Below are 23,002 nucleotides of genomic sequence, written 5' to 3'. Positions count from 1 at the left end.
AGCACCATGTACGAGAGTGATTTGTAAAATAAACCCCACAACTGTACTTCATAATTTATTTCCGTACTTTCTGGACATTCGTGAAGTGACTAATTACTGTGTGTGACGCCTGAGACGGCCAGTAAGGGCACAAGAAGTCGACTCTGCCGACGTACTGCTGCCTCCAGCCTCGTGGCCAATATCCCCTCTGAGATAGTCTCGTGTATCAGTGCATGAAATCACTGATTGGAGCAGACCACAACCGCAATAATTCAATACGAATCCGCAAGGCAGTGGGTTAGACGTCACCTGGTATCTGCATTTTAATATATAGCCAGTCGTGTGTGTGTTTTGAGTGACACTTTACATTGCCCTTGCCTGCAGATAAAAGCTTTCAAGTTAGACTTAGAACTGACAGTAATGCTTTACAACCCATTTGTTTTCCTATCCTGATAATAGTATGTGTACGAATGTGACAAAGCTAGTCGTTTTAGGGGATTATCTATGGGCCCTCAAAACATTGACCAACTAGTAGTCCGATAATATTTGATGCGTCATTGATCAGCCACACTGGGCCAAATGGTCCCCTTCTGCCTTGGAGTGTGGGGCTGCTCTTACACAGAGCCGGCGCTGGGTAAACAACAATCCCATTGTCAGCAAATCGTCCGTGCGATGTCCTACACATCTCTACCACTCTGTTGGAGATGGGCCCATGTCAAGCTCAACAATACCAGAAGATTTACCTGTTTTTCAGGGACTGGACTTTAAAACCTTTTTTAACTTAGACTTCAGTTTGCTGTAGGCCTACTCAACTTTTTCAAATTTAAACTCCCTTTAATCCTGAATAAATTTCTACTCATCATAGATTGATTTTTTTTCCTAGCCTAAGTTAATTCTAAGTGTGTAGGGGAGGGTCCAGGTTAGGGGAGGACCTAAGTGTGTCTCAGGCCGAAGCTTATACACTTTACCATGCAGGTTTTTAACCATGCAGGACAAGGGCGCGTGCATCGTGTGCTTATTGGGGTTTACTGGCCAGCCATGGCTGAGATTGGCGCCATGACTGACGCCCCATTGGTCGCCTAGCTTAAAAGCTAGCTAATGTGACCCAGGTAAAACCTGCATAGACACAGGGAAAACCCTGGGCCGGTTCATGCGGTGATCAAATAACATGCATTACGCAAGCAGGTAACTACTGGACAAGAGGAAGAAGGGTCCAGGTAAGAAGAGTTGGAGGGGCTGAAAAATCAACCATGGTGGAGTTGGGTGCTTGGGCCTTGCGGCCCGCATTTAAAGTTGGGAGCTCCTGGGTTATTATTAGCCAGGGGCGCATGTGCCCCTAGGGGCGGGCGACTTCACGCGTCAGCCCAGCCACAGCTGCCCAGGCAGCCACAGTTAAGACAGAAGTGGGCAGACGAGCCACTAAACCGGCTCGAACTGCTGGCTCTCGGAGCGAAAGGCAGCCTGACATTGCGCCATCTTCATCTTCCTTCTTCCAGTCAACAGCCAACGACCTTTCAAGCCAGGGTGGGGTTAAGTCGTTCAGGCGAATGAAGTATCTTGCGAGTCGGACCCTCTTGCCCCCCAAATTCCCGGGTCGGTTGAAGGTCGCGCCGCCGAGGCTATCATTGGCTCCAACAGGGCCCCTACTTGAAGGCGCCGCCATCTCTTCCTTCAGAATTCCGATGCTGTTCAGTTCTGTTGCGCGCGCGGCAGTCCACAGCTCCGCAAGTTCCAGCCCGCAGTTCGTCTACACTTCGCATTTTTTCAGCACATCGAGCTCCCCTGCGGTGCCTTCGCCGACGAAGCTGCTTCCTGCCATGCGCCGAGCTATATTCAGGCTACCTTTCACTCCGACAGCCGTGATAACGACTCCACAGGCCGGCCATTGGTCCGCGGACTGCTATTGGTTATTCGCAGCCACCCCAGCGAGATTGCAACTCTCGGGCTGGGCTCCCGTATCCGCCACCCGCGGGACGCGGTCGGTAGCAGTTGGCGCTGCTAGGCCGCCCCCAGCACGCACACAAATCCCACACGCACTGCCAGCCTTCGGTTACCCAATAGGGCGCAGGGAACTCCCAGCCAACAGCCCGCGAGAGAGATGCGCACGCCCCGAGAGACGCCCACCGACTACTCATCATCTATGACACCACATGAGTTTAAACTTTTAATTTCCGAAAATGTTCGTGTTTATTTTTTATTTATTTTATTTATTTATATTATTCCTGTTTTATACACTCACAAGGTGAAATAGGAGTTGTCAATTGAGTCGTTTCAATGAGTGAAAAAATCTGCATAAGAGCCCTATTCAAGCTTTGGTGATATTTAAAGTGTTTAATTGAGAAATTTAATTTATAACAACAATATTAAATGTATCTAATATGTCGTATTATTTTTATACCTGTTTAAGTTAATATTTATATTAATTATATATTTCTTGCTTTCAATAATTTTTTAACCTAAAAGCGTTACTGTTTTGGCGGGTTTCGGGTACAAGTTGTTGTTATGTTTATAATATGAATTTTGAATTGTTTAAGTTATCTCGTTATTGCGTTTCACGGTACTTTTGTTGCCTGCAATGTCGTATAGCTTACAATTAATTGTGTTTTAATTTATTTAATGATTTTATACAGATGATTGCTATGAAATTTTTTAGTTTTGTTTGAATTTGGTATGGTAAGGTGTTCAGTCATAGTTTATCCTTTATTATAATGTGTAATGTTTTAACGCGAAGTGATTTTATATCGAAAATAAATATCAGTAATAATTAAAATGTCAAGTCTTCCGGCTCGATTGCGCCCATTGCAATATCTGCAAAATGAATCTTTACACAATTTATTGAAGAAGCAGGTAATTAATTCTGTAGTGTTTGCAATGTGTTACTTTGGCTTGTAGATGTAATTGGTGGACTAGGAAACAAATTGTGATACGTTATTTATAATATTTTAGGATTTTAAGTTTTATTTTAATAAATTTTAAGTATATCAGGGTTGCCACATGTATATAAAACAGGAAAAAGTCTGGGATACCTGGAAAAGTCAGCGAAATCACGAAATATTCATAGAAAATACGGCTTCTGCCAATATTTAGTCAACTCAATGAAATTGTTAAAAATATAATACTTTTACAGTGATCATAAGGGGTGAGAAATGTATATCTTCATGTTTGCATACAAGTTTAATAGCCTACATTCGATAGTTTTAGGTGAATCTATAGCAATTATTTACTAACATGTGTAACCATCTAAAATTGCTTATTGTGCTAAGGTAACATTTGAACATCATTGACAGGGTCATTTTAATTGATTGCTGGGATTATAAACTGTTGTTTTAAAATAATTACTTGATGGATATACATGTGTGGCCTTTAAAAAGTTCAGGAAGGTTTGAAGTTTTAGTCTTACCTTAGTAAACTTCAATATTGGCACCATTTGTATGTCTGGTTATGTCTAGAAGGTATTCGCCTTTCTGCCATGTCTTCTGGTTGCAATTGCTGACTTAAGTGTCTCTGTCTCTCTCTCTCTCTCTCTTTCTCTCGCTATATATATATATATATATATATATATATATATATATATATATATATATATATATATATATATATATATATATATATGGGTGTTTGCTATTTGGAAATTTGTCCATATAAGACTGTCTTGAAGTAATTTTATTAAATGTTGAGAATGTTTGTTAATAAAATGAAGGGCAATAGTAAATTAAATATATATTAAAAAAGCCCACACATTTTCCTCTTGATTTTTGAGTTATGGACAATTTTTTGCAAAGCAGTGACAGGGGACTGTTTTATGGACAAAAACAATTAGTATTTTTGTTTAAGTAATAAAAGTGTTAGATACCACAATGAACACTGGTAGCAACATCCTGTTTAATTGGGTTGCCCAGCAGCACTTTATTTAACAGCTCTACAACAGCATGTTACATGAATTCCCCCCATTTCGTAACTAACTAAACCCTCAATAGATGGGTCAGGAAGTGCTTCCAACATTAACACATCTCCCACAACCGGGATATCCATCTGTGGTGCCTTAAGTGGCAGCCTACTTAATGCATCTGTGTGTCCTATGGTAGTTCCTGGTCTGTAAAGCAATTTATAGTCAAACATGGACAGCCACAAGCTCCAACGCAGCAGTCTTGGGGATAAAATGTCCGGTGTTTGCTTGGTAGGATCCAACAGTCTCAACAGTGGCTGGTGGTCTGTCACAATTGTAAAGACCCTAGCTGTTACATATTGTCGGAACTTTGTGACACCAGATATAATCGCTAACGCCTCTTTATCTATTTGTGAGTAGTTCTTCTCATGCTTCTGTAAAAAGTGTGAGCCAAATGCTATAGGTCTCTCACTGCCATCATCATCCTCATGTGCCAGCACTGATCCCACACCATACTCTGATGCATCACACGTCAAGATCACTGGTTTCAAATAATCATAATGCACTAACACTGAGTCCAACTGAAGAAGCCTTTTCGATGCACGGAATGCATCTTCATGGGCTTCTGTCCACACCCATTTTTTACCTTTGTCCAGTAACCGATGTAGTGGTTCTGCCACATCAGCCTTATTGGGCAAAAACCTCTCGTAGAAGTTTGAGTCCGAAGAAAGCTTGTAGCTCCTTCTTGCATGCTGGAGATGGAGCATTCTGGACAGCTTTCACCTTCTCTACTGTTGGGTGTATTCCCGTGATGTCCACTTGGTAGCCCAAAAATGTGACTGATGTTACAGCAAATACACACTTTGACTTTTTAAGTTGCAACCCGGCTTCCGCAATACGCTCCAGGACTTGATGGACTCTCAGCCAATGCTGTTCTTCACTGGATGCAGTTATCAGAATATCATCTAGCAATACTATCACACCCTGTATCCCTATCAACAAGGTTTCCATTAGTCTCTGAAAAACTGCTGGTGCACAATTAATTCCAAATGGCAACCGCTTCACCCTGAAAAGCCCTTTCATTACATTCACAGTCAACAATTCAGCAGTTGCGGTATCCACTGACACTTGTAAGTACGCATCAGCTAAATCCAATTTGGTGAAAACCTTTCCTCCTGCTAAGTTAGAAAATGCTTCATTAATTGTTGGAAGTGGGTAAACATCCTTTTTACACATTGTGTTTACTGTGCACTTGTAATCTCCACAGAGCTGCACCGTTCCATCAGCCTTACGCACAACATGAAGTGGAGTAGCCCACTGTGAATAAGTTACAGGCTCGTACACACCCAGCTCCACCAGTCGGTCTATTTCCTACACACACTTTCACGTAACGCAAATGCTACCGAACTGCATTTCCGGAACACTGGTGTTGCATCAGAATCCAATTCTATATTTACTGGTGGTCCTTTATAGTGGCCCAATTCCACGCTAGCAAACACTCCAGGATGTTGCCTCACTATGTCTGCCACCGCTGCAGGCTGAAGTGAAAATACCCCTTCCACGGAAATTCCAATAGGTTCCAACCAGCTACGCCCTAAGAGGCTGGGACCTCTCCCTTCAGCCACTAATAACAGTAACCTTGCAGTTGCAGACTTGGTTTGCACATACACTTCCAACACCCCTAGCACTCGTAGCTTTTCTTGGGACCATGTGTGTAGCAGTAACCTAGCCTCCTGTAGTGATGATTTCCCTGGCCAGAGCCGCTCAAAGGTATCTTTACTAATAATCTAAAACCCAGAACCTGTGTCAACCTCCATGTCTAGCTTCATTCCATCCACATGTACTGTCATTCTTATTGGCGGCTGGCTTTTAGGTGACTGTGACTGGAAATTGAATAGACTATACTCTGACGCTTCTTCAGATGAGTCTCCCTCAAATACAACGTTGTAATTGCCACTACTCTGGTTCCTCTTTGGATTCCTACCCATATCCCTGGCATGGGTTCTGTGCTTTTTGTTGATACATGCTCTTTCCAGATGGCCCAATTTACCACAGAAATTACACATTGTTTTGCGCTGTTTACAGCTGTTTACAACGCCAACAGGGTTTCTGCTCACTTGAGGTGGATTTGACTTGTTCAACAGAAACGCCCTTTCGTGGACGGCCCGACTTTTCGAAATGCTTACTTGACTTACAGTCTCAGCTAACCCACGTACTTCGCCTTGTAAATCACTCACATTTCGACTAGCAGTTTCTGCCGCAGTAGCCATGTCTATAGCCGCCTGGAATGTTAACTTATCTTTGGCTAACATTGCATGTTGCACTGTTTTATCACGCACACCACACACTACAGAATCACGCAGCATTCTGTTCAAATCTACAAAATTGCAGTGAGCTGATAGCCGTCGCTATTCAGCCATGTAATCAGCTATCGATTCTCCCTCATGCTGATCGCATTTGTAAAATTTGTATGTCTCAACAATTTCACTGGGCTTCGGTTCTAAGTGATTATACAATGCCACTAAGATATCCACTATTTTGACCTCGTTTGTTGCCTTCGGAAGTAGCAGTGACGACACCAAGTTGTACAATTTGGCGCCACGAACAGTGAAAAATATTGCCTTTTATTCTTCCATATCTGTCACCTTGTTCGCCACAAAGTAATATTGCAGATGTTCAGAGTATGTTTTCCAGGTGTCTCGTCCTGGAACAAACTCTCCAAATGAAGTGAACATAGCCATTGTAGGTTATGATGCGCCACGCTGCACGGCCGTGATGCTAACAACGATACTGCTTGACTTATAAAATCAGCATCCCCTCGTCGCCAATGTTAGATACCACAATGAACACTGGTAACAACATCCTGTTTCATTGGGATGACCAGCAGCACTTTATTTAACAGCTCTACAACAACATGTTACACGAGTTCCCGCCATTTCGTAACTAACTAAACATAACAACAACACAGCATACCAACCTATACTCAGTACCTAACAAAAAGTCTCTATTTTTCTTTGCCATTCTTAAAATATGTAATTTTTTGAAACAAATCAACAGTATTAAAACAAATCTTACTTATTATAGTGACATTTCTTAAGCCTAATAACAGTTGCGTTAAACTTAACAAAATCAACTTCTTAGTTTAACAGTATTTTTAAGACTAAATTCTATGACACTAAAGTCAGTCTTTATAATAATGAAAATATGGTATCCTGCAAAAAGAAAAAACATTACTATTGTATTGATGTTTTATTATCTCTTTCATTAACATACACTGTACATCTGATGTTACAATCTTACACACGTGTTGTCTCTCTAGTCGCCATTCTCCACACACCCCGTACCAACTTTCCAACATCTACATTACCAGTTCTCCCTCTTAATTGCTACGTCAACACACACTATATTTCATAATGAATTTATCTTGATACATATTCATTAAGGTAGACAGGTTTTTGTGGGATTCTTTGTGACCTGGACCTTGTGGGCATGTGTGGATGAGCTCTGCAGTCCCCTGGTTGATTATTCTTAAGATCTGAGTCTGTGAAACCTTTGAATCCCCCGTCCAACACTCTTTCAGACTGCGTGGGCTGCTCAGAAGCTAATTTTACCACTTTGTGTTCACCTGACCAGTACCCTTGTTTGCCGACCTTAATGTCCTGCTACTGCAAATTCTCTTCTTGCAAAGGATTGCTTCAAATGATCGCTTCAAATGATTAGTGTTCCTTCTCTTTACCCTACCCTTTTCATCCTGGATAAGTACTGAGCGTGGGGCACCTAGAACATCAATCACACAAGCAGGCTTCCACACACCCTCATCTATATAAACAACATTGTCACCCTTTTGGAACTCAACATGTCGCAGCTTGGCAGTCTTGTCATAATGCTGCTTGTTTTGGAAATTTTTCCGTGCCTGTAACAAATCAAAGTTTTCAACAATTTTAGGTTTCAACTAGTGATTGTGAATTGGCAGAGTAGTTTTGGTCCTCCTACTGAACAAAAGTTGAGTTGGACTGAAATGTGAACCTAGAATGGGAGTATTGCGATATTCAAGTACTACTGGCTCGCTGTAGGAAAGGTTTTGATGGAGATTAAAAACTGACGAAAACTAGCTTCTACTGCGCAGCTTAGGTTCCCCCCTCCCTTCTTTGCGACAGAGAGGGGAGTGACGGAAATTCTCTGTCGCAAAGAAGAGAGGGGGGAACTTAAGCTGCGCAGTAGAAGCTATTTTTCGTCAGTTTTTAATCTCCATCAAAACCTTTCCTACAGCGAGCCAGTAGTAGCATTGTATGAACATCAAGATTTTGCTCTGCACACTTTTTTAACATTTTTTTACAAATACCTACTGCCCGCTCTGCCAGACCATTACTTTTGGGATAATATGGGCTTGCAGTTTGAATGGTGAAACCATAACTTCTGCTAAACTCATGCATTTCAAAGGAATTGAAAGGCATGTTGTCTGCAACCAAGATATTGGGTACACCATGTGTTGAGAAAATTACTTTTAAGACCCTTACAACAGCAGATGAACTCTTGGTGGTGAGGGGAACTAATTCTACCCACTTGGAGTACTAGATAGGCACCCGAGCCAAATTTAAGGATGTCACAAGCCACTTTCTGAAATGGTAAAGTTTGTGGTTCTTGTAATATCATGGGCTCTTTCGGGTTTTTGGAGCTAAATTTCTCACAGAGACCACACTTTGCCACAGTGTTTTCAATGTCCGTGTCCATGTTAGCCCAATAGAACAAAGTTTTAGCTCTGGCTTTGGTTTTTGAGATGCCAAAATGTGACCCATGCAAGTGCTGTAATACAAAGTCTTTGAGGGATGCAGGAACCATGATTCTATGTCCCAAGAATACTAGACCTTCTTCGACTACAACATCATTTCTGAATTTATAATAGAATTTTACAATGTCTGGTACTTTAGTTTTTGTTGTTGGCCATCCATTTGAGTGCAGTTTGTTCAATTCGGCTAACAGGGCATCTTTTGCTGTCTCCTGTTGGAAAATCACTTTGTTGTCATTGGACATGTTTACTGTGTGTACCACCTCAGTTAAGGAAACATCAACATCAGTGACATCAGCTTTTGAACACGCCCTGCTTAGCGCATCAGCTACAAACATTTTTGAACCAGGTACATAAACAAGATGCACTTTATACAAGCTCAGTTTAAGTCTTATGCTTTGTAGTCTTCTGGATGAGATCTTGTGAATTTCTTTTTTCATTACGGACAGTAAAGGTTGATGGTCAGTGTTGTAGTGTAGTCATGAAGTTGGTGCCACTGTAAGACAGTTGTGATGATGGTGTCATGGAGCTAGGATAAACACGGAGTGGTAACAGATAATAAATAGAATAGAAGCAGTGTATGTGATATTATTATATGTCTGCCCTTACCCTGAATGGGCACTAAAACATGGCGCAGTCGGTAGGATCAATAGTAAAAGACCATTGTATCAAGAAGAATAAATAACACAGTGCCGAATAAATGGAAAGTGCGGGAGGAAACAAAATAAATGAACTCGTGAACCTAAAGTAACAGCACGGATTAATATGTCGATAAGACAAGAACAAAAAAAAAAACAATCCATAAAAAGTGAACACCAGGCTACTGCAAACGTCACATAACCTCAACATGGCGGGAACTGTTAATTTGCCAGCTGCATTGATACTTTCAGGAAACGTGGCAGCACACTGGAAAACCTTCAAACAAAACTTTAAGATTTATATTATTGCCAGTGGAAACGATAACAAACCTGATAATATCAAAATAGCTCTGTTGCTAAACATTATAGGTCAAGAAGGTGTTGATCTGTACAACACATTCAATCTTAACAATGTCTAGAAAACAAAGTATGATAAGGTGATACAAGCATTTGAACAACACACAACCCCCAAAAAAAATGAAGCATTTGAACAAAACTATTCACAGTCTGAGAAAGAGATGAGAGCCATTGAGTTTAGCCTGAAAAAATTTCACAATTATGTGTATGGGTATAAGGTCACAATCATGACGGACCACAAACCACTTGTTGCCACAATGAACAAGCCTGTACACAAAATAGGTTCATCAGTTCTACGCAGACTGAGGCTAAAAATACTAAAATACAACATAGAGGTAAAATACTTACCTGGACCTCAAATGTACATTGCAGATCTACTGTCCCGGTCATATCTCTTAGGTCCTACTGAAGAGGACCCAGAAATGAAAGAACTAGTTCATGAACTAGTTAGGCACTTACCCATGTCTGAGTCAAAGAAAGAACTCTTTATCAAGACCACAGAAACAGATAATGAACTTTCAGCTCTCAAGGACATGTATGGCAAGGGTTGGCCTGAACATAAAAAACAAGTGCCAGAGTGCATTAGGTGGGCATGGCCTATGAGAAATGACATTTATGTGGACAATCAGTTGCTCTTTTACAATGACAAACTCATTGTACCTCAAGCACTGAAGAATCTCATTTTGAACCTGTTGCATGAAGGTCACAATGGAAGGGACAAGACTATAGCCAAAGCCAAAACTGTGTACTACTGGAAAAACATGTATTCAGACATTACAAGATGGGTGAGTGGATGCCATATATGTGAGAAATATCAATCAATGAAGAAGAAATCACCAATGATTGCACAAGAGATTCCACAACTCCCTTTTGAGAAGGTTTCAGTGGACATTCTGGATAATGCAGGCAAGAACTACTTGATTGTTGTTGACATATTCTCAAAGTGGCTGGAAATAATACCAATAAATCATAAGACAGCAGAAAATGTTTGTGATAAACTGAGGGATGTGTTCTGCACGCATGGCATTCCAAGAGTAATTAGAGCAGACAATATGCCCTTTCTATCGCAAACGTTTGCGAGGTTTGCACGGACCTATGACATTGAATTGAGAACATGTAGTCCGCACTATCACAGAAGTAATAGCCTGGCAGAAAAGGGATGTCACACAGCAAGGAAAATACTAAAGAAAAGTATGGAGCAGCAAAAAGATTTTAGAGATCTGCTAAGAGAGTACAGAAACACGCCACTGTCAAGCTTAAACATTTCACTGTGTCAACTACTAATGAGCCGCCAGATAAGAACATTACTACCAGTGACAAGTCAAATGCTTCAACCCAAAGTTGAAAAAGACGCACATAAAAAAATGATATTAAATCAAGAACGGTGCAAACAGTATGATAAGACAGCCTTGAAACAGGCTAGCGAGTTTAGAGAAGGAGACAAGGTGGTGATAAAAACAAATAAGAATGCACAATGGGAACCTGCTACAGTTGTAAGGATACACGACGCTCCACGATCCTACGTTGTAAGGAACCAGAATGGAAGAGAAGTGAGAAGAAATGAAACACACATAAAAGCGTCTTCAAAAACAGAAAAAAGTGAAAGACATCAAGAAGTCATATTGCCAATAAACAGCGAAGAAAAGGAAGGAAGAAGTAAAGAACATCACAGGAGAGCTCAGGAAACATCAGACAGTGTAACAAATGGTTTTGCAGGCTTCGAAGTGAATACTTATGGGCAGTTCCACGGTGTCGGACGTAAAATTTGGAAACAAATTTGTTGAGTAATCTTCTTCGTATTACTATTCTTTTCCATGTATCATTAATATTAATGCTTGAGTAAAAAAAGAGAGATTATAGGGTACATCCTGACATGGAATGGTTCGAATTTGCTAACATGCAAGGCAACAATTTGTTTTTTATTTTTGGTGTCGGACGTAAAACAGAAAACAAAACATTTGGCACATCAGGGGCTAAAGTAACTAATGTCTGTGAAAAATGAAATTATTAAATTATGTTATAATTTTTTTCAGCTTGCCTGAATAATAACAAAGAATGTGCATATATTAGATGAATCATACTGTTTAGTTATCATAAATGTATACATTTTTAAACTTTGGTGTCGGACGTAAAATGATGGGGTCGGACGTAAAATGTATGACAAAAAAATACTTGGTTCACAAAGCTTAACTAAAAATACTAAAGGAACTTAACTTATTATCCAGTATATGGCTTCGGTGGTTACATTTATCACTATAACTGATGTTTCTTCTTAAGTGTCACTGTCACAGTCTTTCTCTCTTCTTATTCTCACTTTCCTTGAGATACATTTCTTTCACTGTATTACCACTAACAAAAATGCTAACATTAGGCCTACTCTATATGGATAACAAACTAGGAGCAGGAAATGTTGGCAATCACGAAATGAACATGAATTGAAATTGGTTGAATCTTAATTTTCACATATTTTGCTAGTGAACTGAAACTGGCCTCTACTCCCAGTCACAATAGGGGCATCAATTTTTTTTACCACATCACTAAATAAATATGAAATGCAGTCTTCTTGTGAAGGCCACTTGTAGTAACTACCAGTGTCTGAGAGATACATAACAGATACATCAACATAATCTGGCCTTAATTTTTTCACCAGCCCTGGAAACAGTTTGCCATCATACTTAACTATAACCCAGTCGTCTAGATTCACGTGGTTACATTTAGTGCTATTACTCATGATGTCTCCTTCACTGTTACTGCCCTCATCTCTGCTTATTTTCACTTTCCTAAATACTTCATTACTGTCACTGGTACCACCAACTAAAATGTACTTGTTTCCAACAGGAGTAACGCAGTGAACACTGTGTGTGTTTGCAACTGGCAATGCTTTGGCCCATATCTCAGCTACTGTGTTGTTCTTGCTTCTGTTCTCTTCTGCTGTGATGTAACACACAGTGATGTTGGGATTTCGCTCTGCTGCAATTCTTGCAAACTTTTCTGGTGTGTTTACAATGCTTCTACTTGCCTTGACATGGTTCCAGACACTTCTTTTAATTGTTCCCCCAATACCGTCAACAACACCTTTTCCATGCGAAGTCGCAAAGAAATGCCATTTAAGTTTTATGGTGTGAATTTCTTCCAGTTTGGCAAGTACTGAAAAAATAAAACGATTTTTGAACTGTGACGAAGCACCATCTGAGAATATATTTACTGTACTAATATCTGGGTAGGAAGTTTTCAAATACGTAAGAATATGATTAATGTAACAAAAAACTTGTAATTTGGTGTGTTCAAGATCATCAGATACTATTACACACCCTTCAGTTAGGTTTTTATTAATCCATGCATAAATTGTAAATAAAGTTGATTGTCCATGGCTCCAGTGAGCTGATTGTATTTCATTTTGGTTCACCAGAGATGCATTTTCTGCAAAATCAACTTGAATCACAATTTCACTGCCATTAACATTTGATTTAATGGTTTCAAATGTCTTTGCTTGAATGCGTTTGATATAGGTATGAACTAAAAAGTCTTTCAACTTGCTTTTCAAATCTTCAAATGTTTCTTGCACACTACTCAGTATCTCCATCTTCTCTGAATGTCCATCATTGTTTTGCCACTGAGAATATTTAAGTGGCTTTCTCAGATCTTCATCTTTAGGTGTATGTTGACTTATACTGTTAGTACAAGATTCACAACGGTTGGTCATACAATCTTTGGATGAAGCATCACACACTAGAGTAGTAATGAAGGAATCAAAATCTGTTGGCAAGTCTGTAAAGTCTTTCAGTGCCAGTAGCAACAATCTGACATTCTCATGATAGGAACATACACACACAAAATGTGGAATTTGAGAAAAAAGTTTACAGTGTTTAGGACGAAGTGCACAAAATTTTGCTCGACAAATTGTAACCTGTGGGTGTTTCTCTACAAATACCTTATACGCCTCACCTAGTGACACCAAGAGATAACGAGCCTGGACTTCACGTTTCACTTTATTTCCATCCTTGTCTACATCTTTGTATATTACTCTGTCTTTCTTTCCTGGTGCTTGCCAACTGACATCATCATTCTGATAAAATATATGAACCCATTTTCTTAACTTTTCTGAAACTTCATTTTGTCTGGTTCTTCCTATTGGAGGAGTTACTTTAAAGCCACATTGGTTAGCTAGACATTGCACAACATGTTGCCTTTTTCGTGGAGACTGTGGCAAATTACGCTGAATTTTTTTCATAGCCTTTCCTAAAGACTGTTTTGTTTTAAATGGAGTTGAACACAAAGGTATGTCACTGTTTTTTTCAATTGTTGCTGGCTCACCTTTTTTGTTATGATACCAACATTTCACTCTTTCACTTTCCTTTGCACGTAACTTCTTCAGTTCTGGCTCAGACATACTTTCCTTCTGTTGTTTTCTATATTTAGCTTTCCTTAATCGATCTTTCTCTAATAATTCTGCTCTTTTTACTGGATCACCACCCTTAATTCTTGCTCTGCGCCGTGCCATCTTTTCTTTGTTGCTGATCTTTGCCATGACCTAAAAAGAAAAGAAAAATTAAATAAACTATAGAAAGATAAGTAATGAAGAGAGTGCTTCAGATATATTATAAAAGGGCGTAGGCCCTTAGGAAGCAAAAAGACTGTAACTGTTAATTTCAGACATAACATTTATTCCTCAAATAAGTTCCATTAAACTTTGGCTTATTAACTTTTCCCATGAAAGTATTATAAACATTAATTTTTAGGTTAGGAGTTACTCTATATAATATGGGAGTATTGTAAACAGATGTGTTTACAGTATACATCATAGTAAACAAATAACTGCCTACAATAATGAACATAAATTACTTACACTGCTGTTGGTGTAGCTTTCTTTATCTGTTGAAGAATGTATTTCACTACAAAAATACTGCAGTTTCAACAATAGAAAGGACTGTGAAGGCCAGCATGGGTGACATGTGAATAACCAAAATGCACAAGTGCAGGTGTGACAACTTACAAAACAAAAATTATGTTCTACAAATATAAATAAAGATATTTACAATATAGGCGGTTAATTACTTCATAAAATCACTGAAAATATAATTTGGTATTAAATGTAAATATTATTAAATTTGGTGTCGGACGTAAAGTGTCGGACGTAAAATTATTTTTACGTCCGACCCCCCAGTTATATAAAAAGTTAATTCATAGCAATCTTTTGTTATGTATAGAAAGTAAAGATCAGTACAAACCTACTTTGTATGTGGGTTGTTAGAATTATATCACTAGCCTTGTGGGCTGTATAAAACTGAATACACATTTTGGTGTCGGAAGTAAAACTAAAAAAACACCTGCTTTGAGGGAGGTTTATAGAACAGTTATATGATTTAGTCTTCTTAATTATAGTTTCTACGTGTAGCATTAGGCCACACAAATTGAATGGCTTAGAAACCAATCTAATATAGTATTAGTATGTCATCAAGATCAGCCAAGAAAGCAATTTGCGTACAATTGAAACTACTAAGAGAATAATTTTTATTAGGTTTGTTCATCATTATTAATTACATCACAAAGTTAAAGACTAATCTAAGGCCTAGTTTCTGGTAGAGAAATATGTTAGCTTTCCAATGATATAAAACATTTCTAGGTTATGTTAATTTTAATATTTGCTACCATGGTTGACCTTTTCATGGAACTGCCCTTATAAAGACCATGTAGTGAATGATGAAAATGGTAGTGCAAATAGACAATCATATAAATTTAGTTTAATGGAAGCTGACAATAGTGTAGGGTGCACTAGAATGCAAGATACTTCTATCAAACCAGCTGGTGTTAACAGAACAACAGTAACAAGATCAGGGAGAGTTATAAATCCTCCCAAGAGGTTGAACATGTAATGTATGTACAGTGTATTTGACAAACAACTTTGAAAGGGGAGATGTTGTAGTGTAGTCATGAAGTTGGTGCCACTGTAAGACAGTTGTGATGATGGTGTCATGGAGCTAGGATAAACACGGAGTGGTAACAGATAATAAATAGAATAGAAGCAGTGTATGTGATATTATTATATGTCTGCCCTTACCCTGAATGGGCACTAAAACAGTCAGTTTGAATGGTTACGTCTCTACCATAAATGTACTGGTGGAAACGCTTGCATGCAAACAAGACTGCCAAAAATTCTTTGTCTATCTGACCATAATTGATTTCTGTAGATGAAAAACACTTGGATGCATAGCATACAGGTTTGCCATGCTGCAACAGAACACAACCTATACCCTCCTTACTGCTATCAGTCTGAATTACAATGTCTGCTGACAATCAAATGTTTGTAGGAATGGTTCTGAAATTAGTATAGCCTTCAGCTTCTGAAGGCTTACTCCATGAACATTGGGGTCCCAAACAAATTCAGAGTCTTTTTTCAAAAGGTTGCGCAATGGGGTGGTGACTTCAGTGTAGTGAGGAATGAAGTATCTTAGATAGTTAACCAAACCAAGAAAACATTGAAGGTCTTGCTTAAATCCAGGTACATCATAATTTACAATGGCAGAGATCTTGTCTGCATCTGGAAGTACACGACCTTCTGTGAAAGTGTGACCAACATACTTCACCCCTTTCACTTTGTACTGAAATTTGTAGACATTAAACTTTTATGTTGCACTTTCATGCCCTATTGAGCACTTCTCTCAGAATATTGTCATGATCTTGCTCATCCTCAGCATAGATTAACAAATCATCCACATATATCATGACACCATCAATGTCACCAAACGTGCGAGTGTTGTATTTTTGAAATACCTCAGTGTAGATATTCAAACCAAAGGGGAGTCGTTTTAACTGATAGGAGCCAAATACAGTGGAGAAAGTACAGTATGATGAGCTGTGTTCATCAAGATTGACATGCCAAAACGAGTCCTTCAGATCAAGCACACTGAAGTATTTTGCTTTGCCACGCTTTGTCACGCTTTGCAACAACATCTTTGACTGTGGGTAATTCTACATACTCCTTGATGATGGCATCATTCAGATCCTGAGGATCAAGGCAGAGCCTTAATGATCCATTAGGTTTTCCAACAATTACTAATATGTTTACCCATTCAGTTGGGTTGTCACATTTGATTATTATGCCTAACTGACAAAGTCTGTCTAATTCAATTTTTAACTGTGTTTTCATTTGGATGGGAAGTCTATGAGGTGGATTAGATGACGGCACACAGTTCTCTTTCAGCTTAATAGTGTAGTCACCCACAAACTTACCGATGCCAGTGAAAACATCTCTGAAGGCAGTCACTATGTTTTCTTTGGATAGCTGACACACTTCATCGACTATGTTCTTCTGTAGAATACCTAACCTCTCACAAGTTGGAAGTCCCAAGATTGGCACAGAATTTTCATTCACTATCACAAATGTTTCCAAGGAATTCAAATTGTTAAGAGACAATGTTAAGTCACAAAGGCCCACAACTTCAATGTGAGTGTTATTGTAAGCATTCAGCAAGTGACATGTTTTCTTGTTGCAATTTGATGCTTGGTTCGACACACTGCAGTTTGGAGAGGGATGTAAGGGGTAAGATGTTGACACAAGCACCAGAGTCAAGTTTGAATTTGACACTCACGAGATTTTCTACAAGAAAAGTTTCAGTCCAGCCTTTTGACATTGCAGTGATGTTCACTTCACATCTTGTATTTGCACCGCAGTTATGATCTTCACCGGTAGGCCTGCCTGAGATCTCATCACAGTAGTAATCTTCATACTCAGCAGCATGTTGTGTATTGTTACAACTACATTTTACTTCAGTTACTTGTTGCTTCACCAATTGCACGTGAGTTGCATACCTTGTCAAAATGGTTCATGCGCCCGCAGTGGGAACACAGTTTTCCACGTGCAGGACATTTCAATCGGTCTCTTGCATGTTGATAGCCACACCATTTACAAGCAATTTCAACAGTTGTTCGTTGTACATTTGGGGCTTTCGTGGTATGGTATTGGCTGTTTTTTCTGTACTTCATTTCATCCACTGTGATTTTACAGTGGCTTTCTTCACCGGAGTTATTAACCTGACTTGCTTGTGTGCTAGTGATTTCTGCTGTTCTGAATCTTCGAATTGTTTCGTCCAGAGTAACATCTCCAATTTTCAGCACCTTTTCTTGTGTCGCCCGATCTCGTGTTCCAAAGACAATTCTATCATGTAGAATTTCATCTGTGTTTTGAAATTCGCAATCTCGCAACAGTGTTTTTAGCTCCGTTACAAAAGCATCGAATTGTTCACCTTCCTTCTGTTTGCGGTTATAAAACAAGAATCTTACATGAAGAATGTTTTTCTTTGGATTACAGTAGGCCTGAAATTTGTTCAGGATTGTGGCAACAGTTTTGTTCTTTTCTTCGTCTGCAGTGAAGGTGAAGGTGTTGGTGTTGTATACATCCAACGCATCTTCCCCAATTACATTTAGGAGAATAGCAATCTTGCATGATTCACTCTGTGATAGTAGATTCGAAGTCTCAAGATAGATCTGAAATGCTTGACAAAATTTTTTCCAGTTTTTTGCAAAGTTGCCCGTGAGCGATAAATTGGCAGGAACATTAAAAGCAGTAGCCATGTTGAATTTACTAAACATGTACAAGCACTCCCGAATGCTAGGTGATCAACATTACCGTTAACGTCAGGACATTTGATGTAAATCCTAGGTAGTTGGACATACCGACTGCGCCATATATTGATGTTTTATTATCTCTTTTATTAACATACACTGTACAACTGATGTTACAATCTTACACACGTGTTGTCTCTCTAGTCGCCATTCTCCACACACCCCGTACCAACTTTCCAACATCTACATTACCACAACTACTGCTAATTAATGATCACAACCAATATTTTAGGTTGACATAATACTTAAATTGAAATAGTTGTACTTTTGAAGTAACTAAAGTAATTAACATTAATTTTACAACACCTTACATTTATATCAGTCTTAACATTGTACTTTAGGGAAAAATATTTCAATTTACTTATTTTTCTCAAAGACCGGTACAGATACAGGAAAATAATAAAATAATTTTCTCCCTTTTAGACTTAGATCTTGATCTGGTAACTTCTGCAAAATTTGGTCAAAACTGAAATCAGAAATATCATTTTTGTCCATTCTAAACTTGCAGCCCTTATTATCACAAATTTTCATAAAAGTTACTGTTAGTTCGCTTTACTCATTATCAACTTGAGTGATAACAGCAGCATAACGATATTCCGTTTCCAACGTTAAACTTGACTATAACGTAATCACCACTGTTGTACTGCTGTTGGTTGATTATACTGTGCCCTGCACTATTTTCAAAATCAGTATTGATATTGTCACACAGTCATGAAATTTCAGTTTCTGTAATAATATTACTATCCGGAGAGTTATGGGTTAGCCTGGTTTCGCTTTCGGATTCTGAGTCTGTGTAAATGTCCTCTACGTGAAGTTTCGTCACTTGGTAGTTCATAACCACTAGATTAAAATGCTGACACTCTTCTTCGCAAGAGCAGCTTAAACTTTTCATTATAAGCTCCTCAGCACCTTTCAGTAATCCCAAAGGGCATCATGATATTTTGTTACGTTGTATGTTTTTGCCCGGCTAAGCACACAGAGAAACGTAACAAAACAAAACAAACAATTCTCCTGAGGAATTTTTCATTACGATGGTTCTGCGTTATTTGGAAATAAAAGAGTTTAAAAATTATCTTTGTTTATTTCTTTAAAAAAAATGTTTTCTCTCATTGTTACATGGCCTCAATACACAATTTTACAAATGAATTTAGTTAGAAAAACTTTGTTACTTGCATAGTTTTTGTCTTTTCTTATACAAATTTTAACAATGTCTTTGAATTTTGATAGGATGAGGTCCAAAAACATACCACAGCACCATACATCTTGCCGTTGATGGTCGAGGAGTCTTGTCACTCGCCAAAGAAGAAAGAAAAAAAAACTTAGTAATGTCCCTTGGTTAATTACATAACTCAAGGTACCGTCGATCGCGGACTGAAATCACACGAAGTCGGGCCGATGCCGACACCTAGGGCCTAAATTTCTAGTTAATTTGTCCGAAAAAAATGAACTTAGGTTGAAAAATTACGCCTTGGCCCCAGCCCCTAGGCGTTAAATTATCTCTTAGTGATTTTCCATTTGTCTTGCGACTTGCCGACGACGCGACCGAGTTCGTCGACGATCGAGCAACAAGTGACTTGGTCGACGAGATTACCTTCCCTTGTAAAGGTGAAAACAAAGGAGGCAACCCCGTGGGCCAACTGACCAATCAGCGCACATAATTCCAAAACATGACCATATAAGGAAATTCGTACGGGCACATCACTTGACGCCAGGGCTCGCCCTGATTGGCTGGCTAGTGGTAGCCTCCAGAGACCCTTCCAGACGGTTGCTACAGCTGTGCGTACAACGTGACGCGTAAATCCCAAACACGCATTTACAAAGTGAAAAATAACTTTCTGGCGCCAGAGTGTCGCGCCTGTCCGCTCTTCCTTCTGTACCTTCCAGACTATTCTCAAGATATTACACTAGCAATATCCAGTAGAATTTAAAATTACCCAACAAATTCAAATACAATGTTCAAAATTTAGTAAACAAAGTTTAAATTCATACCATATTAGAAACTTTTGTTTAAAAATGATGTCCTGTAAAATTATAATCTATACTGCTTTAAACAAAACAATTACTGACATTAATTATCAAATGTCAAAATTATTTATTATGGACTGGAATTAACCCTCAAATTAATAATTAAGTATCTCAAGGAAATAAGTATTTTAAGGCTTTCCATGAAATTCAACCAAAGTAATTAATAACAATTCTTAACAACTCTGAACTATCCTTATCTACATATTAAATAATTACTATCTTTCATATCAAAGTTATTCTTAATCAATATTCTTGACCCAAAAAAAAAAAAGTATATAACAAATCCTCATTTTGCCCTTAATCTGATGTATTTTGAGGGTACCTACCATTGAAAATTTTCAAATTCTTGGCGTCTTTCTGAATACCGTTAGTCATATTATTAATTGCATCATCGTCAATCGCAAACATTGTAATTGCAGGACATCTTTGTTGCACAGATTCAATAAAAGATTTCAAACTGTCAATGTCACCTCCTGCAGCAACGATGGCATCTGCGGTCCTCTTGCACGTAGCTCCAACACCATCTGCGGCAACCTTGCAATGGCCACACTCCGAAAAATTCCAGGAAAACTTTTGTATATTTGGAACCTCTACATGAAGCCTTGAAGCCAATATATGGAACATAGTTTTGTTCCGATACTGTGTAACGGGTCCGTCGCTTATAAAATTGATGCAGGTAGTATGTGTCGATAAAGTTTTGAAAATTGGCTTCAAGTGTTCCCATATAGCAGCTGGTGAATGTGCGGTGTTTTGCGAAACAGTACAGTAGGATTTCTTAAAGTCTTTTGTGTAAACTACTACAGTGTGAAGACTGAGCTGAAGCCTAGACCCTCCAAAATGATATGCCTGTATTTCTTCATTATACTTGGTACAGTAATTCTCTGAAAAGTCCATAAGTATTGCAACTTCGTTATCATTAAGATTTGCTTTTAACACCCTAAAGGCTTTGTACTGATGCAATATGTTTCTTTCGTGATTATAATACGCATCCAATTCCTCGTGCAGTTCTTGTATCAGTTCACCCGGACGAACCGTTAGACTTTTTTTTACATATTTTGTTATAGATTGTACTTTACTCAAATTAGGATCCTTGTAATCTTGTTTTTCAGCTATCCATTTTTTAAACGATACAGGCTTTGTATCATCAAATTCTTCGTAATCGGGATTCTTGTTGAAACAATGCAGGGATTCCCAAGATAAACATTGCTCATCATAGCGATCGCAGCAAGTTTTTTCAAGCAATTTATTGTGGTTATCGTAACGCAGAATCTTTCGACAATGCAATGCAGTCAATTTCAAATCAATATTAGCATGTTTGATGCAGAGGCATGTATCCCGTTGGTTTATCTTGGGTGTTACCACCCAGAAAGGACGTAAACGACAGAAAGTCTGGTAACTGATTAGACCAGAGTTATTATTCTGAAATTTCTTTTATAGATTGGATATTGTATCTAATAAATATCTTTTTTGTTTTTTGACTCCGTTTCTGGTCACACATTCCCGTTTTCCTGCACCAATTCGACTATTATCATAATTTTCATAGAAGTTATGTACTGTCTTCAAATGTTCTTTCGAAATGAACGTTAGACGAGTGCGTTTCATTGGTAATACTAATAGAGAGTGATTTTTGGATTTCTGAATTCTCTTGTGCGATAAAGCACTATTTTGAACCCTTCAGAACTTATATTTTTTTACTATTGCATCAGATACAACTTTCCCAAAAATTTCTTTCTCTTTTTGCATTTTTAAACCTGCATAGTTCTCTTTTCATTGTATATTCAATACTTCCCCGAAAAGTGCCTTTTTAACAACATCTTTTCAAGTTTCTGGAGTATCACACATTCTTGTTAGTTTTGTGTTAGGTGTCTCTTCATTTTTACTGTTATTATTAGCCTTCATTTCCAACCTGTAACCTCTTTTTATACTTTTCCGTTTTCCGTTTGTATTCCTGAATCATAAGGTCTTTTTCTTTCAGTACCCTTTCACGTTTCTTTTTAGCATTTTTCTTTCTTGCTTTAAGTAACGCACTTTCTGATGATCTTAAAGCTGCCTGACGTTCTTCTGCGGGATGCTCTGAATCAGGTGTATTTTCCCTTGCAAAAGTATTTGTTATGTCTTTCATGACTTTTTTGCACGATACTTAAAAACAATGCTCTTTCCAAACCTTTATTACGGCCTTATGCTCAGGACGACTCATATCTTTAACTAATTTTCTTTTGCCTTTTTCTTTTTTCTTTTGATATCTTTTTTCTTTTGATATTTCCGCCTTTCTTTCAATTCTTTTTTTTTGAGGGTCATTTTTAAGTTGTTGATATCTCAAACGCTCAGCTATATGTTTTTGTTTTAGTATTTCTTCTCTTTTTTTGGGTGGCTTCTTTTTCGGTGGCATTTTGAGATAATACCTACGAAAGAGACGATACTTTTAATGGTCAAAACCTAAGAAAACAGTCCCCTGTGCTATGAACAGTCCCCTGTGCTATTAAATGACAGGGGACTGTTGGCCAGGGGACTGTCATTTTTACATGAATACTTAATAAAACAATATCATTTAAAAACATCAGATAAACGAAACAGATGTGGCTACATACTAGATGATCAATTATTTTAAACAAATTGTCGTTATTAAAACTCTTTTTTTTTATAAAAAATAAAAACTTACCAGGGGACTGTTTTCACTAACGGCCGAGACGCGTGGTTCACCAGCTGACG

The 23,002-nt window shown here is 38.4% G+C and overlaps 2 protein-coding genes across 5 annotated transcripts in view; one reads left to right on the top strand and one right to left on the bottom strand.

Moving 5' to 3' along the window:
- Window positions 1–2,446: 2,446 nt before the first annotated feature.
- The window catches only part of LOC134530997 (uncharacterized), a 291,668-nt gene continuing 271,112 nt past the window's right edge, over window positions 2,447–23,002 (top strand). Inside the window, exon 1 of one of the 4 annotated variants that reach the window (XM_063366412.1) lies at window positions 2,447–2,826. In XM_063366412.1, coding sequence (XP_063222482.1) covers window positions 2,749–2,826 — 78 coding nt within the window. In that variant the 5' untranslated portion in view covers window positions 2,447–2,748. Of the gene's footprint in view, window positions 2,827–2,903; window positions 3,119–14,132; window positions 15,674–23,002 lie in introns of those variants that run through there. The other 3 variants (XM_063366415.1, XM_063366413.1, XM_063366414.1) reach the window with 3 other exon arrangements.
- Window positions 11,713–15,345, bottom strand: LOC134530998 (uncharacterized). Its single transcript, XM_063366417.1, has 2 exons — window positions 14,493–15,345; window positions 11,713–14,177 (listed from the first exon to the last, which is right to left on the bottom strand). The coding sequence occupies exon 2, from the start codon at window positions 14,172–14,174 to the stop codon at window positions 12,099–12,101; it is 2,076 nt and encodes a 691-aa protein (XP_063222487.1). The 5' UTR covers window positions 14,175–14,177; window positions 14,493–15,345; the 3' UTR covers window positions 11,713–12,098.

Source organism: Bacillus rossius, chromosome 3 (genome assembly GCF_032445375.1).
Source record: "Bacillus rossius redtenbacheri isolate Brsri chromosome 3, Brsri_v3, whole genome shotgun sequence".
Lineage (NCBI taxonomy): Eukaryota > Metazoa > Arthropoda > Insecta > Phasmatodea > Bacillidae > Bacillus > Bacillus rossius.
The sequence above is the reverse complement of the archived record's forward strand: the minus strand, read 5'-3'. Positions and strand labels throughout refer to the sequence as shown.

Excerpts from the sequence above, each read along its gene's own strand:
- LOC134530998 (XM_063366417.1), bottom strand. The coding sequence starts at position 14,174 with ATGGCAAAGATCAGCAACAAAGAAAAGATGGCACGGCGCAGAGCAAGA.